This window comes from Oncorhynchus keta, chromosome 1 (assembly GCF_023373465.1).
Source record: "Oncorhynchus keta strain PuntledgeMale-10-30-2019 chromosome 1, Oket_V2, whole genome shotgun sequence".
In the NCBI taxonomy this organism is placed as follows: Eukaryota; Metazoa; Chordata; class Actinopteri; order Salmoniformes; family Salmonidae; genus Oncorhynchus; species Oncorhynchus keta.
Genome location: NC_068421.1, coordinates 7,408,604 through 7,424,383, shown reverse-complemented (window position 1 = coordinate 7,424,383; position 15,780 = coordinate 7,408,604). Strand labels below are relative to the sequence as shown.

General features: G+C 55.5%; 1 protein-coding gene and 1 long non-coding RNA gene across 3 annotated transcripts in view; both read left to right on the top strand.

The window, feature by feature from the left end:
* The window catches only part of LOC118380856 (rho guanine nucleotide exchange factor TIAM1-like), a 125,302-nt gene that overhangs the window by 18,823 nt on the left and 90,699 nt on the right, over positions 1-15,780 (top strand). Inside the window, exons 6-11 of the mRNA XM_052479358.1 lie at positions 1,431-1,603; positions 1,746-1,970; positions 8,913-9,098; positions 11,983-12,132; positions 13,204-13,285; positions 13,755-13,759. Coding sequence (XP_052335318.1) covers positions 1,431-1,603; positions 1,746-1,970; positions 8,913-9,098; positions 11,983-12,132; positions 13,204-13,285; positions 13,755-13,759 — 821 coding nt within the window. The remainder of the gene's footprint in view (positions 1-1,430; positions 1,604-1,745; positions 1,971-8,912; positions 9,099-11,982; positions 12,133-13,203; positions 13,286-13,754; positions 13,760-15,780) is intronic.
* LOC127912774 (uncharacterized) lies at positions 1,977-2,917 on the top strand. Of its 2 annotated transcripts, XR_008083351.1 has the most exons (4): positions 1,977-2,326; positions 2,375-2,424; positions 2,539-2,590; positions 2,833-2,917. It is a non-coding gene; the product is annotated as an uncharacterized LOC127912774 (long non-coding RNA). The 2 variants fall into 2 exon arrangements; XR_008083352.1 differs by lacking the exon at positions 2,833-2,917 and having other exon boundaries at positions 2,539-2,695.

The following is a 15,780-nucleotide window of genomic DNA, read 5'->3' as shown; positions in this document are numbered from 1 at the left end:
GCCACATCAGCATTCGAGGGGCCACATCAGCATTCTAGGGGCCACATCAGCATTCGAGGGGCCACATCAGCATTCTAGGGGCCACATCAGCATTCGAGGGGCCACATCATTATTCTAGGGGCCACATCAGCATTTTAGGGGCCACATCATTATTCTAGGGGCCACATCAGCATTTTAGGGGCCACATCATTATTCTAGGGGCCACATCAGCATTTTAGGGGCCACATCATTATTCTAGGGGCCACATCAGCATTCTAGGGGCCACATAAGCATTCTAGGGGCCACATAAGCATTCTAGGGGCCACATCAGCATTCTAGGGGCCACATCAGCATTCTAGGGGCCACATCAGCATTCTAGGGGCCACATCAGCATTCTAGGGGCCACATCATTATTCTAGGGGCCACATCATTATTCTAGGGGCCACATCAGCATTCTAGGGGCCACATAAGCATTCTGGAGGCCACATCATTATTCTAGGGGCCACATCAGCATTCTAGGGGCCACATCAGCATTCGAGGGGCCACATCAGCATTCGAGGGGCCACATCAGCATTCGAGGGGCCACATCAGCATTCGAGGGGCCACATCAGCATTCTAGGGGCCACATCAGCATTCTAGGGGCCACATCAGCATTCTAGGGGCCACATCAGCATTCTAGGGGCCACATCAGCATTCGAGGGGCCACATCAGCATTCGAGGGGCCACATCAGCATTCTAGGGGCCACATCATTATTCTAGGGGCCACATCAGCATTTTAGGGGCCACATCATTATTCTAGGGGCCACATCAGCATTCTAGTGGCCACATAAGCATTCTAGGGGCCACATCAGCATTCTAGGGGCCACATCATTATTCTAGGGGCCACATCAGCATTTTAGGGGCCACATCATTATTCTAGGGGCCACATCAGCATTCTAGGGGCCACATCATTATTCTAGGGCCACATAAGCATTCTAGGGGCCACATAAGCATTCTAGGGGCCACATCAGCATTCTAGGGGCCACATCAGCATTCTAGGGGCCACATCAGCATTCTAGGGGCCACATCAGCATTCTAGAGGCCACATCATTATTCTAGGGGCCACATCAGCATTCTAGAGGCCCTATCATTATTCTGATTATGCGTGCTCCCTCCTGGAGAATCCAGACCTGCACTTCTTACCGCTGGCCACTAAGAGAGCAGAATTAAATCGAATAAACAAGCTGTTTGTTGTTGTTTTCTGCAGGGACATTTCCCCCTGTCAGATATGAGAAGGAAAGAAAGCTATCACCGTCTAGAAATATACATCACCGTAAACCGTTTTCATTGATACTTTATTGTGTTTGACTGCATTTTGCACTTTATAGGAAACACTGCTTATGATTGATTGATTGATTTGATTTGATTGATGGTTGTGCGTAACTGCCTTGTTCCTGCTTTCTCTCACCCAGGATGCACTCTCTTCTTCTACGAGACGGACGGACGGTCGGGGATCGACCACAACAGTGTCTCTAAACATACGGCGTGGGCTGAGAACAGTATCGTCCAGGCCGTCCCTGAACACCCCAAGAAGGACTTTGTCTTCTGCCTCAGCAACTGTCTAGGGGATGCATTTCTCTTCCAGGTAGGAGGAGCTCCGTGTGTGTGTGTGTGTGTGATGTACACTGTTTGGTCATTTGTTGTTTAACTTGGCTGTATTCCAAGCATGCTGTAAGTGTGGAGTAAAGGTCTGTGTAACCCTTCCTCTGACCTCTAACCCCTTGTAGACGTGCAGTCAGACGGAGCTGGAGAACTGGATCACGGCCATCCACTCGGCGTGCGCGGCGGCCGTTGCCAGGCAGCATCACCGGGAGGACACGGTGCGTCTGTTGAGGACGGAGATTAAGAAGCTGGAGCAGAAGATCGACATGGACGAGAAGATGAAGAAGATGGGAGACATGCAGCTCAGTGCCGTGACCGATACAAAGAAGAGGAAGACCATACTGGACCAGGTGTGTGTGTGTGTGTGTGTGTGTGTGTGTGTGTGTGTGTGTGTGTGTGTGTGTGTGTGAGCTCAGTTACCGATACCAAGACGAGGAAGACTACTGGACCAGGTGTGTGAGCTCAGTTACCAATACCAAGACGAGGAAGACTACTGGACCAGGTGTGTGAGCTCAGTTACCAATACCAAGACGAGGAAGACTACTGGACCAGGTGTGTGAGCTCAGTTACCGATACCAAGACGAGGAAGACTACTGGACCAGGTGTGTGTGAGCTCAGTTACCGATACCAAGACGAGGAAGACTACTGGACCAGGTGTGTGAGCTCAGTTACCGATACCAAGACGAGGAAGACTACTGGACCAGGTGTGTGAGCTCAGTTACCGATACCAAGACGAGGAAGACTACTGGACCAGGTGTGTGAGCTCAGTTACCGATACCAAGACGAGGAAGACTACTAGACCAGGTGTGTGAGCTCAGTTACCGATACCAAGACGAGGAAGACTACTGGACCAGGTGTGTGTGTGTGTGTGTGTGAGCTCAGTTACCGATACCAAGACGAGGAAGACTACTGAACCAGGTGTGTGTGAGCTCAGTTACCGATACCAAGACGAGGAAGACTACTAGACCAGGTGTGTGAGCTCAGTTACCGTTACCAAGACGAGGAAGACTACTAGACCAGGTGTGTGTGAGCTCAGTTACCGATAACAAGACGAGGAAGACTACTGGACCAGGTGTGTGTGTGTGTGTGTGTGTGTGTGTGTGTGTGTGTGTGTGTGAGCTCAGTTACCGATACCAAGACGAGGAAGACTACTGAACCAGGTGTGTGTGAGTTCAGTTATCGATACCAAGACGAGGAAGACTACTGGACCAGGTGTGTGTGAGCTCAGTTACCGATACCAAGACGAGGAAGACTACTAGACCAGGTGTGTGAGCTCAGTTACCGTTACCAAGACGAGGAAGACTACTAGACAGTATTGATCATGTAATTAGGAGTCCAGACCCTGTTTGTCGAGACTAATATATGTTGTTCTTCAGGTTACTGTTGTCTGGCTGGCTCTTCCCCCCTCCACCCTGGCTGGCTCTTCCCCTAACTCCACCCTGGCTGGCTCTTCCCCTAACTCCACCCTGGCTGGCTCTTCCCCCCTCCACCCTGGCTGGCTCTTCCCCCCTCCACCCTGGCTGGCTCTTCCCCTCCCTCCACCCTGGCTGGCTCTTCCCTCCCTCCACCCTGGCTGGCTCTTCCACCCTCCACCCTGGCTGGCTCTTCCCCCCTCCACCCTGGCTGGCTCTTCCCTCCACCCTGGCTGGCTCTTCCGCCCCTCCACCCTGGCTGGCTCTTCCCCCTCCACCCTGGCTGGCTCTTCCCCCTCCACCCTGGCTGGCCCTTCCCCCCTCCACCCTGGCTGGCTCTTCCCTAACTCCACCCTGGCTGGCTCCCCCCTCCACCCTGGCTGGCTCTTCCACCCTCCACCCTGGCTGGCTCTCCCCCCTCCACCCTGGCTGGCTCTTCCACCCTCCACCCTGGCTGGCTCTTCCTCCCTCCACCCTGGCTGGCTCTCTCCCCCCTGGCTGGCTCTCTCCCCCTGGCTGGCTCCTCTCGCCCCCCTCGCTGGCTCTTCCCCCTCCACCCTCGCTGGCTCTTCCCCCTCCACCCTGGCTGGCTCTTCCCCCCTCCACCCTGGCTGGCTCTTCCCCCCCTCCACCCTGGCTGGCTCTTCCCCCCTCCACCCTGGCTGGCTCTCCCCTCCACCCTGGCTGGCTCTTTCCCCCTCCACCCTGGCTGGCTCTCCCCCTCCACCCTGGCTGGCTCTCCCCCTCCACCCTGGCTGGCTCTTCCCCTAACTCCACCCTGGCTGGCTCTCCCCCTACCTCCACCCTGGCTGGCTCTTCCCCTAACTCCACCCTGGCTGGCTCTTCCCCTACCTCCACCCTGGCTGGCTCTTCCCCTAACTCCACCCTGGCTGGCTCTTCCCCTAACTCCACCCTGGCTGGCTCTTCCCCTAACTCCACCCTGGCTGGCTCTTCCCCTAACTCCACCCTGGCTGGCTCTTTCCCCCCTCCACCCTGGCTGGCTCTTCCCCCCTCCACCCTGGCTGGCTCTCCCCTCCACCCTGGCTGGCTCTTCCCCCTCCACCCTGGCTGGCTCTCCCCCTCCACCCTGGCTGGCTCTCCCCCTCCACCCTGGCTGGCTCCCCCTCCACCCTGGCTGGCTCTCCCCCTCCACCCTGGCTGGCTCTTCCCCCTCCACCCTGGCTGGCTCTCCCCCCTCCACCCTGGCTGGCTCTCCCCCCTCCACCCTGGCTGGCTCTTCCCCTAACTCCACCCTGGCTGGCTCTCCCCCCTCCACCCTGGCTGGCTCTTCCCCCTCCACCCTGGCTGGCTCTCCCCCTCCACCCTGGCTGGCTCTTCCCCCTACACCCTGGCTGGCTCTCCCCCTCCACCCTGGCTGGCTCTTCCCCCTCCACCCTGGCTGGCTCTTCCCCCTCCACCCTGGCTGGCTCTCCCCCCTCCACCCTGGCTGGCTCTCCCCCTCCACCCTGGCTGGCTCTTCCCCCCTCCACCCTGGCTGGCTCTTCCCCCCTCCACCCTGGCTGGCTCTTCCCCCTCCACCCTGGCTGGCGCTTCCCCCTCCACCCTGGCTGGCTCTTCCCCCCTCCACCCTGGCTGGCTCTTCCCCCCTCCACCCTGGCTGGCTCTTCCCCTCCTCCACCCTGGCTGGCTCTCCCCCTCCACCCTGGCTGGCTCTTCCCCCTCCACCCTGGCTGGCTCTTCCCCCCTCCACCCTGGCTGGCTCTCCCCCCTCCACCCTGGCTGGCTCTTCCCTAACTCCACCCTGGCTGGCTCTCCCCCCTCCACCCTGGCTGGCTCTCCCCCCTCCACCCTGGCTGGCTCTTCCCCTACACCCTGGCTGGCTCTCCCCCTCCACCCTGGCTGGCTCTTCCCCCTACACCCTGGCTGGCTCTCCCCCTCCACCCTGGCTGGCTCTTCCCCCCTCCACCCTGGCTGGCTCTTCCCCCTCCACCCTGGCTGGCTCTCCCCCCTCCACCCTGGCTGGCTCTCCCCCTCCACCCTGGCTGGCTCTCCCCCTCCACCCTGGCTGGCCCCCCTCCACCCTGGCTGGCTCTCCCCCTCCACCCTGGCTGGCTCTTCCCCCCTGGCTGGCGCTTCCCCCCCCTCCACCCTGGCTGGCTCTTCCCCCCTCCACCCTGGCTGGCTCTTCCCCCCCCCCTCCACCCTGGCTGGCTCTTCCCCTCCTCCACCCTGGCTGGCTCTCCCCCTCCACCCTGGCTGGCTCTTCCCCTAACTCCACCCTGGCTGGCTCTCCCCCTCCACCCTGGCTGGCTCTCCCCCCTCCACCCTGGCTGGCTCTCCCCCCCTCCACCCTGGCTGGCTCTCCCCCCTCCACCCTGGCTGGCTCTCCCCCTCCACCCTGGCTGGCTCTTCCCTAACTCCACCCTGGCTGGCTCTTCCCCCTACACCCTGGCTGGCTCTTCCCTAACTCCACCCTGGCTGGCTCTTCCCCCTACACCCTGGCTGGCTCTCCCCCTCCACCCTGGCTGGCTCTTCCCCCTACACCCTGGCTGGCTCTCCCCCTACACCCTGGCTGGCTCTCCCCCTCCACCCTGGCTGGCTCTTCCCCCTCCACCCTGGCTGGCTCTCCCCCTCCACCCTGGCTGGCTCTCCCCCCTCCACCCTGGCTGGCTCTCTCTCCCCTCCACCCTGGCTGGCTCTTCCCCCCTCCACCCTGGCTGGCTCTTCCCCCCCTCCACCCTAGCTGGCTCTTCCCCCTCCACCCTAGCTGGCTCTTCCCCCCTCCACCCTGGCTGGCTCCCCCCTCCACCCTGGCTGGCTCTCCCCCTCCACCCTGGCTGGCTCTCCCCCCCTCCACCCTGGCTGGCTCTCCCCCCCCCCTCCACCCTGGCTGGCTCTCCCCCCTCCACCCTGGCTGGCTCTCCCCCTCCACCCTGGCTGGCTCTTCCCCCTCCATCCTGGCTGGCTCTTCCCCCTCCACCCTGGCTGGCTCTTCCCCCTCCACCCTGGCTGGCTCTCCCCCTCCACCCTGGCTGGCTCTCCCCCTCCACCCTGGCTGGCTCTCCCCCTCCACCCTGGCTGGCTCTCCCCCCTCCACCCTGGCTGGCTCTTCCCCCTCCACCCTGGCTGGCTCTTCCCCCTCCACCCTGGCTGGCTCTTCCCCCCCTCCACCCTGGCTGGCTCTTCCCCCTCCACCCTAGCTGGCTCTTCCCCCCTCCACCCTAGCTGGCTCTTTCCCCCTCCACCCTGGCTGGCTCTTCCCCCTCCACCCTGGCTGGCTCTTCCCCCTCCACCCTGGCTGGCTCTCCCCCCTCCACCCTGGCTGGCTCTCCCCCTGGCTGGCTCTCCCCTCCACCCTGGCTGGCTCTCCCCCTCCACCCTGGCTGGCTCTTCCCCCCTCCACCCTGGCTGGCTCTTCCCCCTCCACCCTGGCTGGCTCTTCCCCCCTCCACCCTGGCTGGCTCTTCCACCCTCCACCCTGGCTGGCTCTTCCCCCCTCCACCCTGGCTGGCTCTTCCCCCTCCACCCTAGCTGGCTCTTCCCCCTCCACCCTAGCTGGCTCTTCCCCCCTCCACCTGGCTGGCTCTTCCCCCCTCCACGCTGGCTGGCTCTTCCCCCCCTCCACGCTGGCTGGCTCTTCCCCCCCCTCCACGCTGGCTGGCTCTTCCCCCTCCACGCTGGCTGGCTCTTCCCCCCCTCCACCCTGGCTGGCTCTCCCCCTCCACCCTGGCTGGCTCTCCCCCCTCCACCCTGGCTGGCTCTCCCCCCTCCACCCTGGCTGGCTCTCCCCCTCCACCCTGGCTGGCTCTCCCCCTCCACCCTGGCTGGCTCTCCCCCTCCACCCTGGCTGGCTCTCCCCCTCCACCCTGGCTGGCTCTCCCCCTCCACCCTGGCTGGCTCTCCCCCTCCACCCTGGCTGGCTCTCCCCCTCCACCCTGGCTGGCTCTCCCCCCTCCACCCTGGCTGGCTCTCCCCCCTCCACCCTGGCTGGCTCTCCCCCTCCACCCTGGCTGGCTCTCCCCCTCCACCCTGGCTGGCTCTCCCCCCTCCACCCTGGCTGGCTCTTCCCCCCTCCACCCTGGCTGGCTCTTCCACCCCTCCACCCTGGCTGGCTCTTCCACCCTCCACCCTGGCTGGCTCTTCCCCCCTCCACCCTGGCTGGCTCTTCCCCCTCCACCCTAGCTGGCTCTTCCCCCTCCACCCTAGCTGGCTCTTCCCCCCTCCACCCTAGCTGGCTCTTCCCCCCTCCACCCTAGCTGGCTCTCCCCCCTCCACCCTAGCTGGCTCTTCCCCCCTCCACCCTAGCTGGCTCTTCCCCCCTCCACCCTAGCTGGCTCTTCCCCCTCCACCCTGGCTGGCTCTTCCCCCTCCACCCTGGCTGGCTCTCCCCCTCCACCCTGGCTGGCTCTCCCCCCTCCACCCTAGCTGCCCCCCTCCACCCTAGCTGGCTCTTCCCCCTCCACCCTGGCTGGCTCTTCCACCCTCCACCCTGGCTGGCTCTCCCCCCACCCTCCACCCTGGCTGGCTCTTCCCCCCTCCACCCTGGCTGGCTCTCCCCCTCCACCCTGGCTGGCTCTCCCCCTCCACCCTGGCTGGCTCTCCCCCTCCACCCTGGCTGGCTCTCCCCCTCCACCCTGGCTGGCTCTCCCCCTCCACCCTGGCTGGCTCTCCCCCTCCACCCTGGCTGGCTCTCCCCCTCCACCCTGGCTGGCTCTTCCCCCCTCCACCCTGGCTGGCTCTTCCACCCCTCCACCCTGGCTGGCTCTTCCACCCTCCACCCTGGCTGGCTCTTCCCCCCTCCACCCTGGCTGGCTCTTCCCCCTCCACCCTAGCTGGCTCTTCCCCCTCCACCCTAGCTGGCTCTTCCCCCCTCCACCCTAGCTGGCTCTTCCCCCTCCACCCTAGCTGGCTCTTCCCCCCTCCACCCTAGCTGGCTCTTCCCCCCTCCACCCTAGCTGGCTCTTCCTCCCCCTCCACCCTAGCTGGCTCTTCCCCCCTCCACCCTGGCTGGCTCTTCCCCCTCCACCCTGGCTGGCTCTCCCCCTCCACCCTGGCTGGCTCCCCCCTCCACCCTAGCTGCCCCCCTCCACCCTAGCTGGCTCTTCCCCCTCCACCCTGGCTGGCTCTTCCACCCTCCACCCTGGCTGGCTCTCCCCCACCCTCCACCCTGGCTGGCTCTCCCCCCCCCACACCCTGGCTGGCTCTTCCACCCTCCACCCTGGCTGGCTCTTCCACCCTCCACCCTGGCTGGCTCTTCCACCCTCCACCCTGGCTGTAGGAGGGTGTAGGAGCAGTGTAAACTGTGCTTGGAGACCTGAAACCTGGTCCTTAGGCTCAAACAGATCATCTCCCTGTGTGATCACTAACGTTACCTTCTCTGACGGCTGTGCCATCTCCCTCTCCATGCAACAAACGTTGTTCCTGACTGGGAAATTTGGAATGCAACTCTCGAGGTAACGCCTCGATCAAACCGAGTCCTTGCAGTTAAACCCCCCCCCCCATTATGTAATCCTAAATATTTGTGGATATGTGTGAACAACAGTTCAGCATTCACCCTGCTACTATTTCTGAGGCGCTGTTGCACCTTCTATGTGAAGGGACCGTTTCAGGTCCTCAGGTACCCGCTGTTGAACTCTGAACTTTTGACCCTCTTCATCCCCCGGCCCCGTCGATGTGGCTGGAGGCGTAGTCTCTCTGCTGTCTCCTGTCGTCCACCGTCAGCTCTTTGGTTTTGTTGACGTTTGGGCGTGGAGACACACGTGGCAGTGTAACCACTCTCAAATGCGTAGACACAGCTATGGATGCAAAGACTGTCCATCCGTGAGAAACATGGACTGTCCATACGTGGATGTACCAAACCCAGATTGACCCCTTTTTTTTTGTTAAATGGGTTGTTGTGTTTTCTTTTGTTTGTTCTAGATCTTTCTGTGGGAGCAGAACTTGGAACAGTTTCATATGGGTTTGTTCCGGTTCCGCTGTTACCTGGCCAGTCTGCAAGGAGGGGAGCTGCCCAACCCCAAACGCCTGCTAGCCTTCGCCTCCAGACCCACTAAATTGGCCATGGGACGCCTCGGAATCTTCTCTGTGTCGTCCTTTCATGCTCTGGTGTGTTGCGAGCGCACACACACACACACACACAGTCTGCACACACACAACCACTAGTCTGTCCTCCTGGTCTGTATAACCACTAGTCTGTCCTCCTGGTCTATATAACCACTAGTCCTCCTGGTCTATATAACCACTAGTCTCTCCTGGTCTATATAACCACTAGTCCTCCTGGTCTATATAACCACTAGTCTCTCCTCCTGGTCTATATAACCACTAGTCTCTCCTCCTGGTCTATATAACCACTAGTCTGTCCTCCTGGTCTATATAACCACTAGTCTGTCCTCCTGGTCTATATAACCACTAGTCTGTCCTCCTGGTCTGTATAACCACTAGTCCTCCTGGTCTATATAACCACTAGTCCTCCTGGTCTATATAACCACTAGTCCTCCTGGGCCATATAACCACTAGTCCTCCTGGGCCATATAACCACTAGTCTGTCCTCCTGGTCTGTATAACCACTAGTCCTCCTGGTCTATATAACCACTAGTCCTCCTGGTCTATATAACCACTAGTCTGTCCTCCTGGTCTATATAACCACTAGTCTGTCCTCCTGGTCTATATAACCACTAGTCTGTCCTCCTGGTCTATATAACCACTAGTCTGTCCTCCTGGTCTATATAACCACTAGTCTGTCCTCCTGGTCTATATAACTACTAGTCTGTCCTCCTGGTCTATATAACCACTAGTCTGTCCTCCTGGTCTATATAACCACTAGTCTGTCCTCCTGGTCTATATAACCACTAGTCTGTCCTCCTGGTCTGTATAACCACTAGTCCTCCTGGTCTATATAACCACTAGTCCTCCTGGTCTATATAACCACTAGTCCTCCTGGGCCATATAACCACTAGTCCTCCTGGGCCATATAACCACTAGTCAGTCCTCCTGGGCCATATAACCACTAGTCCTCCTGGTCTATATAACCACTAGTCCTCCTGGTCTATATAACCACTAGTCCTCCTGGTCTATATAACCACTAGTCCTCCTGGTCTATATAACCACTAGTCCTCCTGGTCTATATAACCACTAGTCTGTCCTCCTGGTCTATATAACCACTAGTCCTCCTGGTCTGTATAACCACTAGTCTGTCCTCATGGGCCATATAACCACTAGTCTGTCCTCCTGGTCTATATAACCACTAGTCTGTCCTCCTGGTCTGTATAACTACTAGTCCTCCTGGGCCATATAACCACTAGTCCTCCTGGTCTGTATAACTACTAGTCCTCCTGGTCTGTATAACTACTAGTCCTCCTGGGCCATATAACCACTAGTCCTCCTGGGCCATATAACCACTAGTCCTCATGGGCCATATAACCACTAGTCTGTCCTCCTGGTCTATATAACCACTAGTCTGTCCTCCTGGTCTATATAACCACTAGTCTGTCCTCCTCGTCTGTATAACTACTAGTCCTCCTGGTCTATATAACCACTAGTCCTCCTGGTCTGTATAACCACTAGTCCTCCTGGTCTATATAACCACTAGTCCTCCTGGTCTATATAACCACTAGTCCTCCTGGTCTATATAACCACTAGTCCTCCTGGTCTATATAACCACTAGTCCTCCTGGTCTGTATAACCACTAGTCCTCCTGGTCTATATAACCACTAGTCCTCCTGGTCTGTATAACCACTAGTCTGTCCTCCTGGTCTATATAACCACTAGTCTGTCCTCCTGGTCTGTATAACCACTAGTCCTCCTGGTCTATATAACCACTAGTCCTCCTGGTCTATATAACCACTAGTCCTCCTGGTCTATATAACCACTAGTCCTCCTGGTCTATATAACCACTAGTCCTCCTGGTCTATATAACCACTAGTCCTCCTGGTCTATATAACCACTAGTCCTCCTGGTCTATATAACCACTAGTCCTCCTGGTCTATATAACCACTAGTCCTCATGGGCCATATAACCACTAGTCTGTCCTCCTGGTCTGTATAACCACTAGTCCTCCTGGTCTATATAACCACTAGTCCTCCTGGTCTATATAACCACTAGTCCTCCTGGTCTGTATAACTACTAGTCTGTCCTCATGGGCCATATAACCACTAGTCTGTCCTCCTGGTCTGTATAACCACTAGTCCTCCTGGTCTATATAACCACTAGTCTGTCCTCCTGGTCTATATAACCACTAGTCTGTCCTCCTGGTCTATATAACCACTAGTCTGTCCTCCTGGTCTATATAACCACTAGTCTGTCCTCCTGGTCTATATAACCACTAGTCTGTCCTCCTGGTCTATACAACCACTAGTCTCTCCTCCTGGTCTGTATAACCACTAGTCCTCCTGGTCTGTATAACCACTAGTCCTCCTCGTCTATATAACCACTAGTCCTCCTGGTCTATATAACCACTTGTCCTCCTGGTCTATATAACCACTAGTCCTCCTGGTCTATATAACCACTAGTCCTCCTGGTCTATATAACCACTAGTCCTCCTGGTCTATATAACCACTTGTCCTCCTGGTCTATATAACCAGTCAGACCTAACCAGCAGTGTCAGGTTTTGTGGGTGAGGTGTTCTGTGTGTTAGATATGCTCCTTTCAATAATGCTGTCTCTGAATGTCTTTCTCTCTCTCTCCTTTTGTCTGTCTCTGTGTGTGTCTGTCTCTCTCTGTCTCGCTCTGTGTGTTTGTCTGTGTGTCTCCCTCTGTGTCTGTCTGTGTGTCTCCCTCTGTGTCTGTCTCTTTCTCTCTATATCACTCTCTGTCTTTCGCTGTTTCTTTCTCTCTGTGTCTCTCTCTCTCTGTCTCTCTCTCTCTCTCTCTCTATCGCTTTTTCTTTCTCTCTGTGTGTGTGTCTCTCTCTGTCTCTGTGTGTGTGTGTGTGTGTCTGTGTGTCTCTCTCTCGCTGTTTATTTCTCTCTCTCTGTCTGTGTGTGTGATGTAGGTGGCAGCCCGTACAGAGAGCGGGGGGAGGAGACGTACCCAGGCCATGTCACGTACCTCCTCATCTAAACGTAAGAGCAGGTTCTCCTCTCTGTGGGGCCTGGACACTACTTCCAAGAAGAAGACCACAGTCCACCCCACCATCAACCAGGTACGTGTCTTTAACTCCAGCAGACCACAGTCCACCTGGTATGTGTCTTTAACTCCAGCAGACCACAGTCCACCTGGTATGTGTCTTTAACTCCAGCAGACCACAGTCCACCTGGTATGTGTCTTTAACTCCAGCAGACCACAGCCCACCTGGTATGTGTCTTTAACTCCAGCAGACCACAGCCCACCAGGTACGTGTCTTTAACTCCAGCAGCCCACCTGGTACGTGTCTTTAACTCCAGCAGACCACAGTCCACCTGGTATGTGTCTTTAACTCCAGCAGACCACAGCCCACCTGGTATGTGTCTTTAACTCCAGCAGACCACAGCCCACCAGGTACGTGTCTTTAACTCCAGCAGACCACAGCCCACCTGGTACGTGTCTTTAACTCCAGCAGACCACAGCCCACCAGGTACGTGTCTTTAACTCCAGCAGACCACAGCCCACCAGGTACGTGTCTTTAACTCCAGCAGACCACAGCCCACCATCCTCCTGGTCTATTTAACCAGCAGCTCTGTAGAAATTAACCTGCATAGAGATCTGGAACAGTACACTGGAACTGCCACTAAGAACTGCCAATTTGAACTGCCACTTAGAACTGCCACTTAGAACTGCCAATTAGAACTGCCAATTAGAACTGCCACTTAGAACTGCCTCTTAGAACTGCCACTTAGAACTGCCACTTAGAACTGCCTCTTAGAACTTCCACTTAGAACTTCCACTTAGAACTGCCACTTAGAACTGCCACTTAGAACTTCCACTTAGAACTGCCTCTTAGAACTGCCTCTTAGAACTGCCACTTAGAACTGCCACTTAGAACTGCCACTTAGAACTGCCTCTTAGAACTTCCACTTAGAACTTCCACTTAGAACTTCCACTTAGAACTGCCACTTAGAACTGCCACTTAGAACTGCCTCTTAGAACTGCCTCTTAGAACTGCCTCTTAGAACTGCCTCTTAGAACTGCCACTTAGAACTGCCACTTAGAACTGCCACTTATCTCAGACATACAACTTCTCTGCTCAGCCATTTTTTGGAGGGGTTCTATATTGGCCTTGCTGTTTCTCCCTCAGGTCTTTGTTGATGGGGAGGAGCCAGTGAAAAAGCCTCTGGACGGGATCTATGATGTGGACACTGCCAGGGAGAGAGGGGTAAGTAAGGCATCACACACACACACAGACAGACAGACAGACAGACAGACAGACACACAGACACACAGACACACAGACACACAGACACACAGACACACAGACACACAGACACAGGTAAGGAGGCAGTCGGGTACCATTCATCTTCCTAGCTTGGTGGATAACTGATACTGAGGCATCAGTCAAAGAACAGATTGACCTTCATTTACAAAATCTTTAGGCTGGTAGGAACACTATTTACTGCGTGTCTGTTTCCTAGAAGAGTGAAGAAGAGACTTCCTCGGGTCACATGTACAGTCAGCAGTGGTGTAAAGTACTTAAGTCAAAAAATACTTTAAAGTACTACTTAAGTTGTTTTTTGGGGTGTCTGTACTATTTACTTTTTATATTTTTGACTACTTTTGCTTTCACTTCACGACATTCCTAAAGCAAATAATGTACTTTTTACTCCTTACATTTTCCTTGACACCTAAAAGTACTCGTTACATCTTGAATGCCTAGCAGGACAGGAAAATAATCAAATTCACGCACTTATCAAGAGAACATCCCTGGTCATCACTACTGCCTCTGATCTGGAGGACTCACTAAACAGAGAACATCCCTGGTCATCCCTACTGCCTCTGATCTGGAGGACTCACTAAACAGAGAACATCCCTGGTCATCCCTACTGCCTCTGATCTGGAGGACTCACTAAACAGAGAACATCCCTGGTCATCCCTACTGCCTCTGATCTGGAGGACTCACTAAACAGAGAACATCCCTGGTCATCTCTACTGCCTCTGATCTGGAGGACTCACTAAACAGAGAACATCCCTGGTCATCTCTACTGCCTCTGATCTGGAGGACTCACTAAACAGAGAACATCCCTGGTCATCCCTACTGCCTCTGATCTGGAGGACTCACTAAACAGAGAACATCCCTGGTCATCCCTACTGTCTCTGATCTGGAGGACTAAGTGGGGGGGGGGGTGAGAAGGATAGAAGGATAAGTAATCCTTCTCACCCCCCTTTAAGATTTAGATGCACTATTGTAAAATGACTGTTCTACTGGATGTCATAAGGTGAATGCACCAATTTGTAAGTCGCTCTGGATAAGAGCGTCTGCTAAATGACTTAAATGTAATGTATAATGTCATCTCTACTGCCTCTGATCTGGAGGACTCACTAAACAGAGAACATCCCTGGTCATCCCTACTGCCTCTGATCTGGAGGACTCACTAAACAGAGAACATCCCTGGCCATCCCTACTGCCTCTGATCTGGAGGACTCACTAAACAGAGAACATCCCTGGTCATCCCTACTGCCTCTGATCTGGAGGACTCACTAAACAGAGAACATCCCTGGTCATCCCTACTAGCCTCTGATCTGGAGGACTCACTAAACAGAAAACATCCCTGGTCATCCCTACTGCCTCTGATCTGGAGGACTCACTAAACAGAGAACATCCCTGGTCATCCCTACTAGCCTCTGATCTGGAGGACTCACTAAACAGAAAACATCCCTGGTCATCCCTACTGCCTCTGATCTGGAGGACTCACTAAACAGAGAACATCCCTGGTCATCCCTACTGTCTCTGATCTGGAGGACTCACTAAACAGAGAACATCCCTGGTCATCCCTACTGCCTCTGATCTGGAGGACTCACTAAACAGAGAACATCCCTGGTCATCTCTACTAGCCTCTGATCTGGAGGACTCACTAAACAGAGAACATCCCTGGTCATCCCTACTGTCTCTGATCTGGAGGACTCACTAAACAGAACATCCCTGGTCATCCCTACTGCCTCTGATCTGGAGGACTCACTAAACAGAGAACATCCCTGGTCATCTCTACTAGCCTCTGATCTGGAGGACTCACTAAACAGAGAACATCCCTGGTCATCCCTACTGCCTCTGATCTGGAGGACTCACTAAACAGAGAACATCCCTGGTCATCTCTACTAGCCTCTGATCTGGAGGACTCACTAAACAGAAAACATCCCTGGTCATCCCTACTGCCTCTGATCTGGAGGACTCACTAAACCAACATGCTTTGTTTGTAAATGATGTCTGAGTGTTGGAGTGGGACCCTGGCTATCCGTAAATAAAATAAATTTTTAACTAGAAAGATCTGGTTTGCTTAAAATAAGGAATTTGAAACGATTTTTACTGTTGATACTTAAGTATAATTTAAACCAAATACTTTTAGACTTTTACTCAAGTTGTATATTACTGGGTGACCTTTTACTTGAGGCATTTTATATTAAGGTATATTTTACTTTTCCTCAAATATGACAGTTTGGTACTTTACCCACCACAGACAGGTAGTCATGCAAGTTCAAATCCCCGAGCTGACAAGGTACAAATCTGTCGTTCTGCCCTTGAACAAGGCAGTTAACCCACTGTTCCTAGACCAGTTAACCCACTGTTCCTAGACCAGTTAACCCACTGTTCCTAGACCAGTTAACCCACTGTTCCCAGGCCGTCATTGTAAAATAAGAATGTGTTCTTAACTGACTTGCCCTA